This window comes from Chlorocebus sabaeus, chromosome 12 (genome assembly GCF_047675955.1).
Source record: "Chlorocebus sabaeus isolate Y175 chromosome 12, mChlSab1.0.hap1, whole genome shotgun sequence".
In the NCBI taxonomy this organism is placed as follows: Eukaryota; Metazoa; Chordata; class Mammalia; order Primates; family Cercopithecidae; genus Chlorocebus; species Chlorocebus sabaeus.
The window spans coordinates 23084220-23101033 of record NC_132915.1 but is presented as its reverse complement, the minus strand read 5'-3'; the positions used below and the strand labels follow the sequence as shown (position 1 = coordinate 23101033).

At 38.9% G+C, this 16814-nt stretch overlaps 1 protein-coding gene across 1 annotated transcript in view; it reads left to right on the top strand.

Annotated features, from left to right (window-relative positions):
* Positions 1-1558: 1558 nt before the first annotated feature.
* Positions 1559-16814, top strand: part of RORB (RAR related orphan receptor B) — a 192788-nt gene continuing 177532 nt past the window's right edge. The window contains exon 1 of the mRNA XM_007969506.3: positions 1559-2307. Coding sequence (XP_007967697.1) covers positions 2301-2307 — 7 coding nt within the window. The 5' untranslated portion in view covers positions 1559-2300. The remainder of the gene's footprint in view (positions 2308-16814) is intronic.

Genomic DNA, 16814 nt, shown 5'->3' with positions numbered 1-16814 from the left:
TAAATTAGGCATAACTTTGTACAGCTTTAACGGGGTTATGATGAATATATTTTACTTGATTAAAAATGATAAAACCAGGGAGCCTTAAATATTATCTTAAAAGATTAACTACTGTGTCAATTACAATTCTAGGAGAAAGGTATTTATAAAGGAATAACTATTCTGAACAGTAACTTCCTTTTGTTCATTTCATTTAATTAATGACTCAATCAACTTTCACTCTTAATACTAAAATTTTCCTAAATCACACATTGGTTTGCAAATGGGATGGCATATAGCAGGGCTACGTCAATTTACACACTGGTGAAAATTCAGCAGATAATTCATTTTTTATTTAATCAGGAAGGAAAAAACTACTCGGCAGTGTAGAGTGACCTAATTAACTAAATAACTGCCAATTCTACATTGTACTTTGTGTTATATGACATATCATGAATAAATACCAGTCAAAAATCAAATTATTTGGATACTTAAGTAACGATGAGGCCTGCTGTGCCAACAGGTATGCTAATGAGTAGACATCTACCGGCCTCAAGACTGAGTGAATGAGGCAAAAGTTTTCACCTCCGAATCTTTTAGGGTGTTCAATTAACACAAGTATTTAAGAAGTTTCCTACTATTGGGAAGGAAGTAGATGTAATCATTTATATGCTTATTTTGTCAACTGAGGAGGAAAAACTTGCAAAGGAAGTTTTGATATATGTATTAGATTTTTATCAGAATACAAATAAATGGTCATAGATGACAATTTTCACCTAAAGAATACAAATAAGTTGATCTATGTTCAGTTACCAATCTAACTAGGGTAAATGTCTTCTGATAGCAACTAAAGTTAACAATGTCTTCCTTCTAAAACCTTTTTAAGAGCACCCTACAATCACACCTTCTAGCAACAGCCATTTCTCTTGAATTAGTAAGGTGGCTACACCGCCAGTTTGAGCTGTTTTCCTTCAGTCCTGTAGTCCATCTCTCAAGGGGATTCTCCAAATGCTAATAAAAATCAACTTCCCTGACAAAAGAACACATACACGAATTTTTTTTTTTTTTAGAAGAGGGTCAGGGAGCATCTGACAGACGTTTTTAAAGGAAGGGGACAGCTACTTGCATGGGACTGCATTTTAGTTGTGCTAAAAGTGACGGAAGTTGGTTTGCATTATTCTACCACCAACACCCAAACCACCTGCCCATGGAAACCCCTGCCAGAGACCGAAGTTTACCCAAACAGCGCTCGGCAAAGCTCTGCCATAAATTCAAAACTAACTCTGCTGGGCCCGTGGGGGCTGCGAGAGAAGGACCGAACGTGAAACCCGGGGAGCCCCGCGTCTCTTGCCTCCGAAGGTTTTCCGTGATCAGTGTCCCCTTCTCTGCTGGAATCGGAAGTGCCTGTCACCTGCAGATCTGTCCGACTTTCCCGGTCGGCCCTTCTCCTCTGCCCAGTTCGGACAGTCTCCAATTCCCCGTCGCAGCCCCGGCCGCCTCGGACTCCCTCGTCCCCAGCCCCCGCCCCACCCTCCGCCTCCACCGCGTCCCCTCCCCGCGGTCCCAGCCTCTCCAGGCGCTGCTGGGCGCTGATTGGCGGCTGCGCTGACAGCAGGCGGGGCCTGGAAGTCGCGGCCAAGCCCGCCCTCGCGTATAAGCCCCTCTCAGCGCTCTCTCTCCATCTCTCCCCTCTCTTTCTCTCTCGCTGCTCCCTTCCTCCCTGTAACTGAACAGTGAAAATTCACATTGTGGATCCGCTAACAGGCACAGATGTCATGTGAAAACGCACATGCTCTGCCATCCACACCGCCTTTCTTTCTTTTCTTTCTGTTTCCTTTTTTCCCCCTTGCTCCTTCTCCCTCTTCTTTGTAACTAACAAAACCACCACCAACTCCTCCTCCTGCTGCTGCCCTTCCTCCTCCTCCTCAGTCCAAGTGATCACAAAAGAAATCTTCTGAGCCGGAGGCGGTGGCATTTTTAAAAAGCAAGCACATTGGAGAGAAAGAAAAAGAAAAACAAAACCAAAACAAAACCCAGGCACCAGACAGCCAGAACATTTTTTTTTCACCCTTCCTGAAAACAAACAAACAAACAAACAAGCATCAAAACAGTCACCACCAACATCAAAACTGTTAACATAGCGGCGGCGACGGCAAACGTCACCCTGCGGCCACGGCGTCCGCCTAAAGGGATGGTTTTCTCGGCAGCGCAGCTCTTCGCCGACCACCTTCTTCACTCGTGCTGAGCGGGATTTTTGGGCTCTCCAGGGTTCGGGCTGGGAGCAGCTTCATGACTACGCGGAGCGGGAGAGCGGCCACACCATGCGAGGTAAGCGAGTCTGCAGGCACCGAGGCTCCCCGAGTCCGGCCAACTCCAGCCAGACGGGGAGATGGGGGAGGGGAGGGCATCCAGTCTAAGGGGAAAGAGGTTGTCCAGGCGCAGTTTCCCGAATTCGCTCTCGCAGGTGGGGCTGCAAATGGCCTGGGCGTAGAAAGTTGTGGGAAGGTGTTGATGCCTTTCGGGAGTTCTGGAGGGACGCGGGAGGGCGCTTTTTTGGAGAGGGGAGACAGGCTACTTGGTTCCTACCAGTCCTTGAGTTGCACTGAATCATTTTTGCTTGTCGTTCTCGGGTGCGGAAGCGGACGCGGGATGGAGAAAGCCGAGTGAGGGATGCCTCTGGACAGGAGCAGTTTGGAAGTGCCCCGCGCGCAGTGGTCGCCGGCCGGGGTTGGGTGCGCGGGGCGCCCCGGCCGGGGGCAGGGTGGACACGCGCGGGCACACACTCGCCAGATTACGAGGCCCACTAGCGTCCTGGCCAGCAGGCATGTCCCTTCGCAGGAATAGCAAGCAGAAGAGCAGTGCTGCGAGGCTGGACGCGGCTGGGGGAACAGCTAGTTCTCTGGCGCGCGCCTTCGTGCAGTCGCTGCGCCCTGGCCAGGTCCTCGTGCCCGAGCCCGCGCGGCCCAGGGAGTAGTGCGACCCCGGAAAAGTTGTAATGAGAAAGTTCTGGAGGCTTGGAAAGGCCACACTACTCACGGCCGGAGAGCCATGGGCTCCGGCTCTTTTGTCAGATAAAGGGCCAGTAGTGGACGGAGGTGCTGGTGCACCCTCGGGCCAGGACCCTCGCAGTCGCAGGCGATGGCGGCGGCGGGACCCCCGGGCGAGCTGGGGTCTGCGGGGATGCGCGCCGGGGACTGTAGCGTTACACCTGCTCCGGCTGAACTCTGGGCCTCTCGAAGGGCTGGCGGGTGGGTTTCGGGGAGTCACTTGGTCTCCTCTCCTGCCTTGCCGGAGACCTCAGGTTTCCTTCGCGCTGTGCTGGGCCTTTCTTCACTCTTTTACTGAAGAGCCAGGCAGGTGTCCGCCTGACATGGGGATCTGTGCAAGCTCTGGGCACCCACCCCCACCCCCAGTCTCTCTTCCTGGCCACACCGCTGTTCATCGGGGGTTCTTCTCTAGCCTTCTCAAGTACCCCTGGGTCTTGACAACAGAAAGTTAGTAACGGCCAGCTCCAGACCTTCCTGCATCCCAGACTCGGAGAGAGGTGGTCTAGGCAGGGAGCACTTGGGAGAGTTGGGATACAATCACTGGTCTCCTCCTTCCACTGACTGTGATCCTCTCCCACCCACTCCCCCTGTTCCCCTCGAGGAGCACCCCAGGAGGCAGCGGGTCTCACTCCCACTCCCTCCTGCACGCGGTGAGCCCCGAGCCTGGACTCAAGGATTTGCTGGCTGGACGCTGAGATGTGTCAGGAAAGGGAAGGAGAAGAAGGAACGGAGAGAGATTGTCCATGGGGGAGGGGGTTGACTGTAGATAAGAAACAAGGACGTCCTGATGGGATGGTCTTGATTGGCCGGCTCGCTGGGAGTGGGGCACCCGTGTGTGTGCGCGCTGGCTCCAGCTGATTGTACCGGTTGAGGGTTGGTTACATGCTCCACTGTCTAAATTCTTTCAAGAAACTATACTTGGGCAATTGGCGAGTAGAGAACCTTGGCTTAGTAAGAGACGCCCAATCTTTTGTTTTTCTTTTCTAGCCCATCTCACCATCCCATCCATTCTTTCGGTTTCACCCGTCCCAGTCTGCAGCTGCCAGTTCGTCCCTCCACTTCTTCCTTTCTAACTTTCCCCCTGTGGCTGGGTTCATACTTTCTTGGAAACCATGCTCCACCTCAACTCGGACCCGGCACTAGGACCTAGGGCATAAAAGCCGCTCACTCCTTACATGGTAGAATGGAGTGCGGCGCGGGGTGGGGGTGGGTTGTAGCTTGATCTAGCCTCTCCTGAAGGAGCAGTTTGCAGATGATTGTCCCGGTTCACCACGGCGGTCTCTTTGAGGACTCCAGAAGCTGGAAGGATTGAAAGCCAGGCGCTGTTCCTCATGCTTACCTTGAGAAAAGCAGTTTAAGCCCACAGACCTATCCCAGAGGGCGCCAGCCTCGCCAGGCGTCCGAGGACCCCTCACAACTTCTAATTTGAGGCAGCTCTCAGGAGGCCTTAGGGGAACGCGCTGGAGAAAATGTAAGCTTAAAAGATGGCCAGGTCGCTCTATCGCCCTTCCTGGTTGCCCTTTCCTGACCCCTAGTGTCTTTCTTTACTACCTCTTCATATTATCTCCGGACAGTGCCCTTCCGCAGTATGAGAGGCTGTTCCATAAGAATGGGATTGAGAAAAGATCCAGGCTACTCTGACGTCTTGTGGAGTTGGGGGCTGAACTTGAGAGTGAACTTAAGAAGTGAAAGCGGGAAAAGAATCAGCTTTCGCTCGTGCAGGGCTACTAAGCACCCTCTGTTGGGAGAGGGACCGTTTTAGACCTGGGCTTTACCGTGGGCCCACTCCATTTCCCTCATGCACACGCGCGCGCTTTCCATTCCCAGGTGGTCCTAGTGAGCGCCTGGGCTCCCCAGTTTGCAGCTGACAACTGTCCTGAATCAGGGCGCTTTGCGCGATGGAAAGGTGATCTGGGATTCAGTGGTCTCCTTCGGGGCCAATCCAGCAAACCTATTCCCACCCCCTACTCCTCCCCCGCCTAGGGCATTTAAGAGACTTTATCCCCAGGGAAGCTACGGGGAACGAAAGGGGTTAAGAGTCCCTGATCTTTGACGTCCTTGTCCTGCCCCACGGCTGAACTGAGTCCCGGACACAGCGCGGTGGCTTACTCTGGCCTGGGGCGGAGGAGGTTGTATTTGGTGGCGCACAAAGCCTTTCATCCTTTGTCTGTGAGAGGGTACCACAGAAGTTCCAGAGAGGCTTCTCCGTAGATTTCACTACTGAAAGGAATAACTTCTGAAGGCGGAAGGCAGGACCTTTAATTGGGCCCATCACTAGGTGAGAAAAAAGTGAGCTGAGGTGTGGGTTTCAAGGGTCCTTCTTGAAAGATCTGTGGGCTGTTTATTACACAGGGGCGCGGAAATGGTCGGATTTTTCAGTCCTGCCTCCACGGAAAACCCCGCTTCCAAAAACAGGGGCACAGATGTCATCGCAATCAATAGGTGATTGTCGCTAGGGCGGATTAGAAATCTGGTTTTATGCTTGCTATAAACAAGGATTGGGTCTGGCTTTTTTAAAGTCTAGTTTTCCTCTCTTATTTGCAGGTAGTTAATTTTTACTAAGTGCTAAACTTTAGAAAAGAGGCAGCTTGCTTTCAGAGGTATGGCAGCCCTTCAGAAGTATGGAGCTCTGAACGTCCTGCTGGCAGAGCCTTTAGATTTCCTAAACAAGTTCTCTCTCTTAATTTCCTCCACAAGTTCCAATTAAATATTTCTAACCAACATTCCACCTCCCGCAATTAAAAAAACATTGCTGGAAGGACATCTCTGTTAGTAGTCCATTAATAATTGCTCATTAAGTAATCATCAGTACGCTGTCTTCATTCCAAGAAATGTAATTATTCAAACAGTTTAACAGGAAATTCTGAAGCTGTATTTCAAGTATTGATGAAATAATATATAGCCATAAAAATAAAATATTTTCTTAAATGGTACCTTCTAGTGACTCTGTCCTCCTTCCTCCCCCAGCATCATGGGTGAGTTTGTAACAAGTATTATGACACAGAAGTGCTTGACATACTGGACTTCTGGGATAGGTATTATTACCACCAAGGCTTTTACTTTTCAATATTTTCTAACAATCAGAAATTGGGAAACCAGGAGGAAAATGTAGATGAAGAAATTGAGCAGCAAACTTTATAAACCTGAGGGACACAAGATTGAAACTCCTTTGATGACATTTACTTAAAACTTACTAATCTTTGGATTTTCCGTCAACCACAATATAGCTTTTGCTCATTAGAGAATCCCTAAAAGATGAGTTTTTGCATCATTATTAAAGTGGTTGATGTGATCATTTAACATACATAAAAACATTATCTTATACTCTTAACCAAATATGAATGTTAACATTTACTTATTCTGGCAGCAATTTGATAACACGGAACTATGATCAGCCATAAAAACAACTATTCAGGAGTGTATTTGCATAGATTATATTTTAAATGAAGTGTTTCCAAGCCATGAAACCTAATTTTACAGGAACAAAAATTTTATTACACCAAAAACTTACAAAGTTTTTGGGTTGGTCTTCATGAAAATGACACTTAAATCTCATAATACCTACTTTTTCCCCCAAAAGTAGTGTATACACAATTGTCAACAGGGATTTAATATGATTTGATACACAAAGCTTTTCTACATAAAAAGATAAGTAAATTGCTTTTTCAGCTATGACATCACCTTTTATAAAACTGTATTCACCTTTTAGAAATATAAGACGGCCTATATGGTTTTTAGACCTCTCTTTATAGTAGTTCTAAGATATAAAAGTAGAAATCACAGCACATTACTAGATTATTCCATTGCAATGAATAATATACCTCTAATTTAAAGTACATATTATAGCATTCAATTAATAGTTTAACATTATAACTTTAAAAATCATTAGTTAAAAAATTATATATGCATGGGTCTGCTGGGATTCTGCAAATTTGTATATAAAGTGAGGCTTAAAATTGTGAACAATAATATCAGTGCCACTGTGCATTGGTGAAATTTAAGCCTTACAAGTAAACATATTAGGAAATAAGAATTAATTCCAAAGTGAAGACTGTCAAATTCTGGCCACATTGAAACACATCAAAGGTTCATGAGCACATACGTTGTGAGTGCAAAAGTTATTAGTGATTGAGGTGACATTGTAATAATATGAGAGGATAATTTCTTTAGACTAAACTATTTCTGTGTTTATTCTACAAAGACAAAAAAAAGTAAAGGCTTCATTTATATTGGCATTAGTTTAATTAACGTTAACAAAACATTTATTGTGATGTTAAAATATATAGAAAAGTAAATATTAGAAATGGAAATTGTGCTTAATAGTTAATGTATGTTTTTTATTCTAGAGGTAGTTCTGTTATTCTATCTATTCTTATCTAAATGATAGAAATCAAGCTGACTAATGAAATAAATCTTTTGTGATATAATGAATGATGACCTTTGATGAAATAAGCACTCTAAACAAAAAGTATTATTCCTGTAATTTTTTAATCATCTTCCAATTACAGCTTTTTGCAAATATTTATCTTACTTTGAATAGAATCTCTGACTTAACAGAATCCCCAGCAGATAATAGCAGTCTTTGGAGGCGTCTGTTGATACACACTGATACGCAATATGTATATGTATGTGCCTATAACCACCCACTCAGACAAGAAGAATGAATATTTGAGAGAGAAAATCATTCTTATCTTTGCTTTCACAATCCAGACTTCCAAACTCAAACATATTTAGAGAAACAGAAGCAACTTTCCAGAGCATTCAAAGGGAAGATATGAATACACGTGGTACTAGAGTCTCATAAAAAAGAAACTCTTAATAACATCTATTTATAAATAATCTACACAAAACTCCATTATACTACCTAATGATAATTAGAGGGAAAGGGAATCAAAGAATTCAGGACTGCCAAGTAAATAAAATATTCCCTCTCAAATTAAGCAACAAATTCATAGATAACAAGGTTTATGCCATGAATTTGAAGGATGTTTCCTTTGTAGCACAAGACAAAGGAAGCATAGAGGAATAAATATTGATTGAACTAATCATCTGATGAATAGAAATGAGATTTACCAGTGCACCAATATAATAGGCTGTGTTAACTAGTTCTTTCATAGCGCATATGCTGCCCTTTCAACCCCTGACCCCATGCATTCAATTCTTAATGAGGGAAACCACAGGTGTTATAACGGCATTTATAGTGAATCAAGCTACATATAATAACCATGTGGTTAACTAATGGCACTGGGGGTAGATTCTTATGAAAGGAAATATTATGATCATAATGTGACAAAATTATTGTATATTTCAAACCACCTAGATTTTTGGCTTGCTCAGGTAACCTCTAAAATATATCCATGTGGCCGTTAATATCTCAAGTCCCAGATTTGGTGGCTCTGTGATAAGTGCAAATTTATTAGTGCATATCTGAGGAGTGAGAATTATTCAATAATATTCTGCCCACGTTGTTGTACACCTTGCATAGTAAGCATTTAAAACATTAAAAAATAACACTTAGAAGGTACAGTATTTTATACTCAATATGTCATGCATGCTGCTTGGTTAGTAGTTATTTTATAAATTTTGTAAACAGATTACAACTTTATAGTAATAATTAAATGATACATTTTGTGTTAAATTTACATTAGGATATTCTTGATACAGGCATGTTTTTACAAAAGCCAAACCGAACATCTTGCCTCTGCCAAAATATGAGGCTAAAATCTTACTCAAAAAATATGCTCTTATAAAAGAACAAAAGTAATTTGTTTTGACTTAAACATGTTCACCTCTGCGTAGTAAATATTTTATTAACTGGCTGGGTATGCTGACATTAAAATTACTAGAATGGGTATTTATTAATGTCATTTTTTGTGTGATTAGTTATGATATCATGTGGTCCTGGCTTATATTTCTCCAATTTAGGGGAATCACGGACATCAGTAAAGAAAGATCAAATTAATCTGGTTGTTTACTAAATTATGCTTTTCTTACTACCCTACTTATTACTTTGTGCTCATATGAACCAAATATCTTGGCACTGTAGAGTATATGAAAAACTCGGGACACTTAAAGAAAACTCTTACATAGTTTACCTCATAGTAAAGCTTTTTTCAATAAATATTGCAATAAATTAATTTTAAATTGTGTATTTAAAAAATTCTCACTCAATTGCTCAATATAGAATTCTTCTTTTAAAGACTGCTACACCATTAACTGAATTTCACTAGATCATGTTGTAATCATGTGACAACCAGAGATATACAATATTTTAGGACTGAATTAGATGTACAAATGGTATTCTGAATTTAAGCACAAAATTATCCTTAAAAAAGAAACAGCAAGAGCTTTTTAAAAAGGCCTTGGCATTTATAACCAGAACTTGGCATGAAATAAATGAGTATTATTAGCTGCAAAAAATGTAGATTTTTTTAATTTTAATTTTCTGACCAGCTTTATTTTATTTTGTTTTGTTTTCATATTTTCAAATACAAATGTCTCTCCTTATCTGAAACCAACTAAGCTTGATTCTCATCTGTTCTGAAAACTTTGTCAAACTCATTGATCAACTCATTTTTAGGAGCCCAAATTAAGTTATACTCTCAAGTACAAGAATGATACCATCTTCCCCAAAATATTTCAGTTTTAATTTTAAAAGGAATAAGCTCAAAGATGATGTCATCTTTTACAGTCATATATATAAAAAGAAATGTATGTGACTCACATATTTATTTACTAAAGACTTATTGGATACATCCACCCAAAGTAAGGTACAGGGCTGAACCCCAGGGATGCTCAGGTTGATAAAGCACAGTCATCTGTATAGTCGAAGCTAGGATCAAAGAGAAAGCACAATGGAACATGGCAAGGATGCTACCAGAAAGTCAGACTAGCTCTCAAAGGGGAAGTGATGTTTGAGATAGGCCTCTCAAGATAAGTAAAGTAGAACTCCCTCTTTAGGTTAATTTGTTCATCGTAAATGAGGTCTATTAAATTACTGTTAGTTGTACTCCCTAGTTGCCTTATATAGTTGGTGTTATGTGAAATTGAGTTTATAGTAGAACTATCCCAAAAAGAACATAATCTGACGTAGCACAAATAATAGTACTCCTCTCAAAACTTTTAGTAGTAAAATTATTCTCAAGTGACAATTGAAAAAAAAATCCTTTAAGGTAATTTTTTAAATTACAAAAAGAAAATATATTGAAGGTGAGATGAATATCAGTGTAAGGAAGAGGGTATCGTTTGTTTTTAAAAAAGTATCACCAAGAAAAAGAAAACGTACAAATACTTTATAATATCCATATATGTTTGTTTTTATAAGGAAAATTCTTATTTATTTTTTAAAAAGGGAAATGGCAGATATATATTGAGTTTCATTTTCTTTAATGTTCAAGCTGTGATCTGAAAGTAGTGATATCTGCTCTGGAGAGTATCTTAGATTACTAGATATCAAGTAGAATAAAATCCATTGAAGTAATAGAGTACGCAGGCCATATCTGAGGGCCACAGTGATGTTCTTTAAACTCTCCCATTCCACATACTTGGATATAACACTGTACCCTGAAAATTAAGTTATAAAGTCAACACATAGTGTTCTTGCTGACTTTTGAGCTATTCTCTTTCTTCAGCATATTTAAAGAAGGAAAATTCTGGAGACTCTTAGTAATAAAAACCTGAGTGTGAGAGGCAAATATTAGCCGGTGCCACCCCAGCACTGTGAGTGAGTTGCTGATCAGGCTGGGAAAAGTGTCCACTACAGTCCTCAGTTAAAGCTCTGTCATTTCGAAAGGATAGTTTGTCATTCTGGTCTTAGACATTAGCTCTTGTGAACTGAGTTAACATGGGTCCTCATACTAATGTCTGATCTACTCTGAAACGCTGGTAAAATCAAATGTCTGAGACCACAAAGCTGAAAAAGAGGCTCTGAGCTGGGATAAACTCACATAAGCAAATGCCTCCATTTGAAATTTGCAAGCAGCCAAATTGTCACTCTTGGCCATAACCCTCTGCATTAGCATGAATCTCATCTTCAAATTTCCACATAGTGGGCAAGACCACACAGTCATACCTTTTAAGTCTTGAAACATAAATAATTGTTTTAAATGCTGAGTATTCATAGAATATATTAGACGAGGGAATTGTGCCCTTCTGTTGTAACGATATCCATATAACATAGTGGCTGTGGTACTTCCAGGTTTTTCTTGCAAATAGAAGAATTCAAGAACTGCATGAATGATTCCATTTCCTGAGGTTTTTCCAAAAAGGCTTGGAAGGCCCCTGTAACTTTTACTAGCCTCGATTAAACAGCTATTTAATAAGACAACCAGTTTTCTGGACACTCATTCCCCCACCCCTTATTGCAATTTGTCTCTGGTGTTCCTAGTTTATGTGACAATGGACACATACAACCACTTCATGTTATGCCTGGGCCAGTGTACTATTCTGGTTGGTGAATGGAGGCTAAACCCTTGGAGAATAGTCGTTTTACTTAAAGTGTTACATATAACGTGAGTCTAGTGTTTTTACTCTAGCTTTTATGTAAATATGCGTCATACTTAGTAAACAGTAAACCACTATTTTGGTTTTTCCATTAAAAAGCAATTTAAAGACAATCTTATTAAATAAGATCTAAATGTGTTGTTGCCGGTAATTAGCTCTGAGAACATGAAATGCAGACATACTATTTTTATTTGCCTAGTGTAATGAAAATAAGTGAAACCAGTTGTATTTGACAGGCTACATTTAAAAAGTGTCATTTTACCTGTCCAAGGAAAGGACCACATAGGGCTTCATGTGGGTTTGTAATTTGCATTAGTATGAAAACTCATATTCTAAGTGTCCAAAGTAAAAATTTTATCATATAGCTTGAATCAGAATAAACACTCAAATCATATTTAACCATCCAGCAGCTGCTGACTTCCAGAGTCCAGAACTAAACAATAACACACAAGTTCCAAGAACTTGGACATACTGAGTTCCTAATGAATAACTGGCTTTCATTATCATTGTCAGGACAAATAATGAAATTATTACACAGAACATTTCCTGTTAACTTGTATATAAATTGTGCCTGGCACATGCAAAGGAATTAAAGACTTTTAAAGAAAGGAGAAGAAACCTTGTTCCAAATTTCCACAGTTGTTGAGTATGAGCAAATGCCACACAGTCTGGTAGAATACAGGAACATTTGTTCAGGAAAAACACATCATATCGTTAAGGTACATGCTTCTTGGCAATAGTTTGTTTTCGACAAAAATAAAATATTTTAAATAAATTATTTAGAATTTTTTAGGATCCTAACTTATTAATCTGTTTGCTCTAAAATTAAATTTAAAACAAACAGTTCAATATGCTGACTTTTTTTCCCACTTAAATGCTGACTACTTTTTAATAAGCTTAATTCTAAGCACTTTTATCCTTGCATATATACTTTCATTCTTGTGATTAAAAAAAAAGTTAACAACCAAAGGAAAAGAGCTTTTGAAGTAAATTATCACAAGGACAACTCAGAAATATTCTAGTCAGACAGCATTAATACCCTTCCAGTTGTGTTTTTACTTTGTTTACTAATATTACCAAAGATAAGTTCTGGCTGTTGCTCATGTCAGAATAAATTAAAATTTATGTGATTGATTTTAGAAAGTATTCTTTTGTAATAAAATAAATTGATTTGGAATTTTTTCCACCAAAATTGTACTGTATCCTTATGTTCATTAATGATTTTTGAGAGATTATCTAACATGGTTGATTTGTGTACTGATTAAGAGTAAAAAACATACTTTTTAAAAATAAAATAATGCTTTAAAAGTAAAGAGAAATATCTGACACAGTTGTAGGTGACCCCTTCTATAGTGAAGAAGGTTTAAATGCAACTCAGCGAATCTTAACTATTGAACACTTGTGATGTCTAAGAAACAATACCCTCCAAGGTAACAGTCTCAAGCACAACAAAACTACATTTCTTATAAAAGTCTTAAGGAATTCCTTAGATAATATTTGTTTCATTTGAATTTCTCAAATGTTCAATATTAATTATGTCCCGTTTTCTTAAATGAGAAAAATCGATGACATTTGTTGAAAGAGTCTAATACCAAAATTTGACTGGAAACAAGGGTTCCTGCCTCCAAATCCAGTTCTATTTTTATTAATCTATGCTCTCTCTCTCTCTCGCCATACTATTTTTTGCCACCCCTGTATTGATAGTAGATATCCCTAATCAATCATGGCATTAATACTTGCTAAGTCCGAATGCAACCTCTGCTACCATTTGGCCAGCACTGGCCCTTCAGATAAAACTTGTTACCACAACTCTCACCAGTGTTTTGACCACATAAAGAATAGAGAATAATACAGTAAAACTATTATTTAATCACAAGATCCCCTTGGGTAAACCATAGCTCTCCACAGCTTTCACTCCCAAAATAATGATAATGGCGTTTACCATTTTAACTAAAATAAAATAAGTATTATGGAAACATCTATAGATTCTAAACTGGATCTGTCTAGTCAAAATAATAACAAATTCAATGTATAAGTGGTAAATTTTTTATCTTTCCGTAATTATTCCCTTGAAAGTTCCAAATATTTAATTTTATAAACAAATAGATTTTCTTTTATATGGATTTCAAAATTTTGAAAAAATTGCATATTGATAGATTTTTTTTCCTCACTAAGAATCTGTATCCGCTTTAAGGCAGCAATTTTGTCAGAAATAGCTATGAAGACAATAAAAAAATTTATCTTCCTTCAACAGCCAACATACACTTTTAGTTTGTGATGTGAATGCACTCATTTGACCCTCAGCTTGTCAATTCTTTCCTCTAGTTTTTACGCCTGTTAAGAGGAAGGTTCTCTATCTTCAGCTATAAGCATTTCAATGAAAAAACTATGTTAATAGCCTAGCATACCACCATTTATCCACCTGAGTTTAATTAATTTTGTCTGATTGACTGAGACTGGACCTCTCATCAACACACTATTTATATCAAAGGCCTATTATCATCCTTCTATGTCATGTACAAGCATAAGACGTTTTCTTAAGGAAAGAACCTTGACAACATTAAGAAGGTGCCATGTCTAATTGCGCCCAGCATTATAAAGAAAAAAAACAATTAAATTTGACATTAATTCTAAAGAAATGCAGAGTTCTGCTCCTCCTTAACAATATTGCAATTTAATTTGTTTTGCATTTTGGCTGAAACATAATATTCCTTACATCAAGCTATCATTTATGTGGTTAATTTTTATGCTTTCAAATGAAGTTTATTTGCAATTCTTTAAAGCACAGTTATTAGTCTACTATTAGTGATTTTTCAGGCCTCTTTAACATAAACTGTACTATAAAAAACAGAGCTTGAAATACCAACCCTACCCTGTCATTTATTCTGCAGGACTCCAACCGATCGTATTATAGAATGGTCCTGACACCCACAACTTGACTAAATTTGACCACAGATGCTATTAGAAAGAAAATGAGCCACACTGGGTTTTCTTCATCTTATATTTAGTATCTACTGTGTTTAACAGTATCAGGTTGAAAAGACTGTACACTTATCTCAGGTGATCCTCTTTGTTTCACGGCATGTAAAATATCTTCTTTGCTTGCTCTGTTTTAGATATAGTGGTATGTTTCTTCATATTCACTAATTCTGTCAGTCTGTGTTCTGCAGCTGTTCTTAAGGAAAATTCTGAAAACATTTAAGAGAGGAACTATGTAAACCTGAGAGGAGCTGACAGATGCAGTCTCATCTCTACAAATGTAATAGCAGTTAAAATGTATAATAATCTCTTGTGTGTTTCGTACTTCATCGTTCTCAATAAGCTTATGTAGCCACTGTCTAAATGACACACACAGCAATCTTTTGAGATACTCAGGACAGGTATGAATAGGAATGTGTCCAGAGTAGCCAGACTAAAGAAAACTCTAAAATATAAAAGAGCGCTTTTTAAACAGTTTTAAAATTCAGTTTCCACACTTCAAAAAATTGTACCAAATCAAAAATACAAATATTTGATTTATAAAAGGAGGAAATATAAGTGGTTAATAAACATTTGAAAAAAAGAGCTCAACTTCACTTATTAAAGAATGCAAACAGAATGAGTAGCATCTTCACCTGTCAAACAATAGCAGTTGTGATGATACCCTCATATTCTGTAGCAGGAATTTATAGTGGTACAATCTTTTAACTTAAACCCTTAAAAATATCATACTCTTTAGCTCAGTAATTCACCTTCTGGGATCTTTCCAAAGAACTAAACTAAAGCACAAAAAAAGACTTTACACCTAAAGACCTGTTTCTAAAAACGTATTGCAGTCTCACCATGATGTTTTCAATATATAGGAAAACCTTAGTTGTAATATTCTTTACCACATACTTTCATGTAATGTGTATTCACTGTGTATACTATTATATACTCATGATATATTCAATGTACTTCACTAGCATTAAATATCTACATGTACTTAATCATTTATTTTAGGTACCGAGGATAAAATGGTGAGCAAAAAGGACATTATCCTGACCACTAAGCATAAAGACTAACAAAAAATAAGTAAAATGCAAAATTGTATGTACTATATGACTTAAAATACATAAAAATCTATAAAAGAGCAACTGAAGAAAACATAAAACTGTTAAAAATCAACCCTTGATATTAACATTTTAGAAACTATTTTCTTCTTCTTTTTTTTTCTATCCTTTCAAATTTTCCCACAGAGTCTCTGTAGATCAGTTGTAAGTGTCAAAGTGTGGGAGGCACAGTGGCCCAGGCCTGTGGTCCTGGTACGTAAGAAGTCTAGGCCAGGAGTTCAAGACCAGCCTAGGCAACATAGCAAGCCCTCATCTATATAGCAAAAGAAAATTTTTTTTAAAAGTGTCAAAGTGAATGAATGCTCAATTACTCTGGCATAGTAATAAGGCTATGCTTTATCTTTCACTCACTGTGTTTTAGCTCTTCCGTTTGCCTGAGGTCATCTAGTATGATGATAAGGTTAAAGTTGAAAGTTTGATGGCAATTAACTGATTTGATATTGGCACAACTACTCTTTCCTTCATCATCCAACATTTATCAAGGATCTATTATGCACCAGACACTATCTTAAGTTTTGAAGATACACAGGTGAATAGAATTCCATCCTGTACTCTCAAGAACTTAGAGTCTGGTCTTTTTGAGAATCATATATTACAATTCACAATAGGTACCAGAAATAGCAATAATACAAGTGATAATAATAATAATAAGAAGAAGACGAATTTAAAAAAACTTTTTCCATCATTGAGAAAAGAAGAATTCTGCCTTATTAAATTCTTTAACAGTGGATTAATATTGCTCTTTTTGTCTCTAAAGGCTCATAATGGGGGAAATTTATTTTAAATGTTAGAGGAAAGATCAGGATACTCATACAGAAAAATTAGTCCACTTGCCTTCAATTTGTCTCTATTAAACTAGCTCGTATCTATCCCCTGACAAAGCTGCAAGACTGCAATTCCTAAGGATGTTAAAGAATACCAACACATACATACCAGTTCACAAAATATAAGATGAATGATGAACTGATTCCCACTGGCAGAGTTGTGGGAATGCTTTAAATATTCCTACACTCTGTGGTAAATGAAGAATCTCAATTTGCTCATAAGACTGTTACAAACTCATCGCTATTTAATAGGGCAGAATTCATTATGATGTTCACTGCTAAAGTAGTCTTCATATATTAGTACTAACACCCCTAATGCAGTTATTCAAAACAGGCAGTGATTTTGCCCTGCAGGAGATATATGACAATAT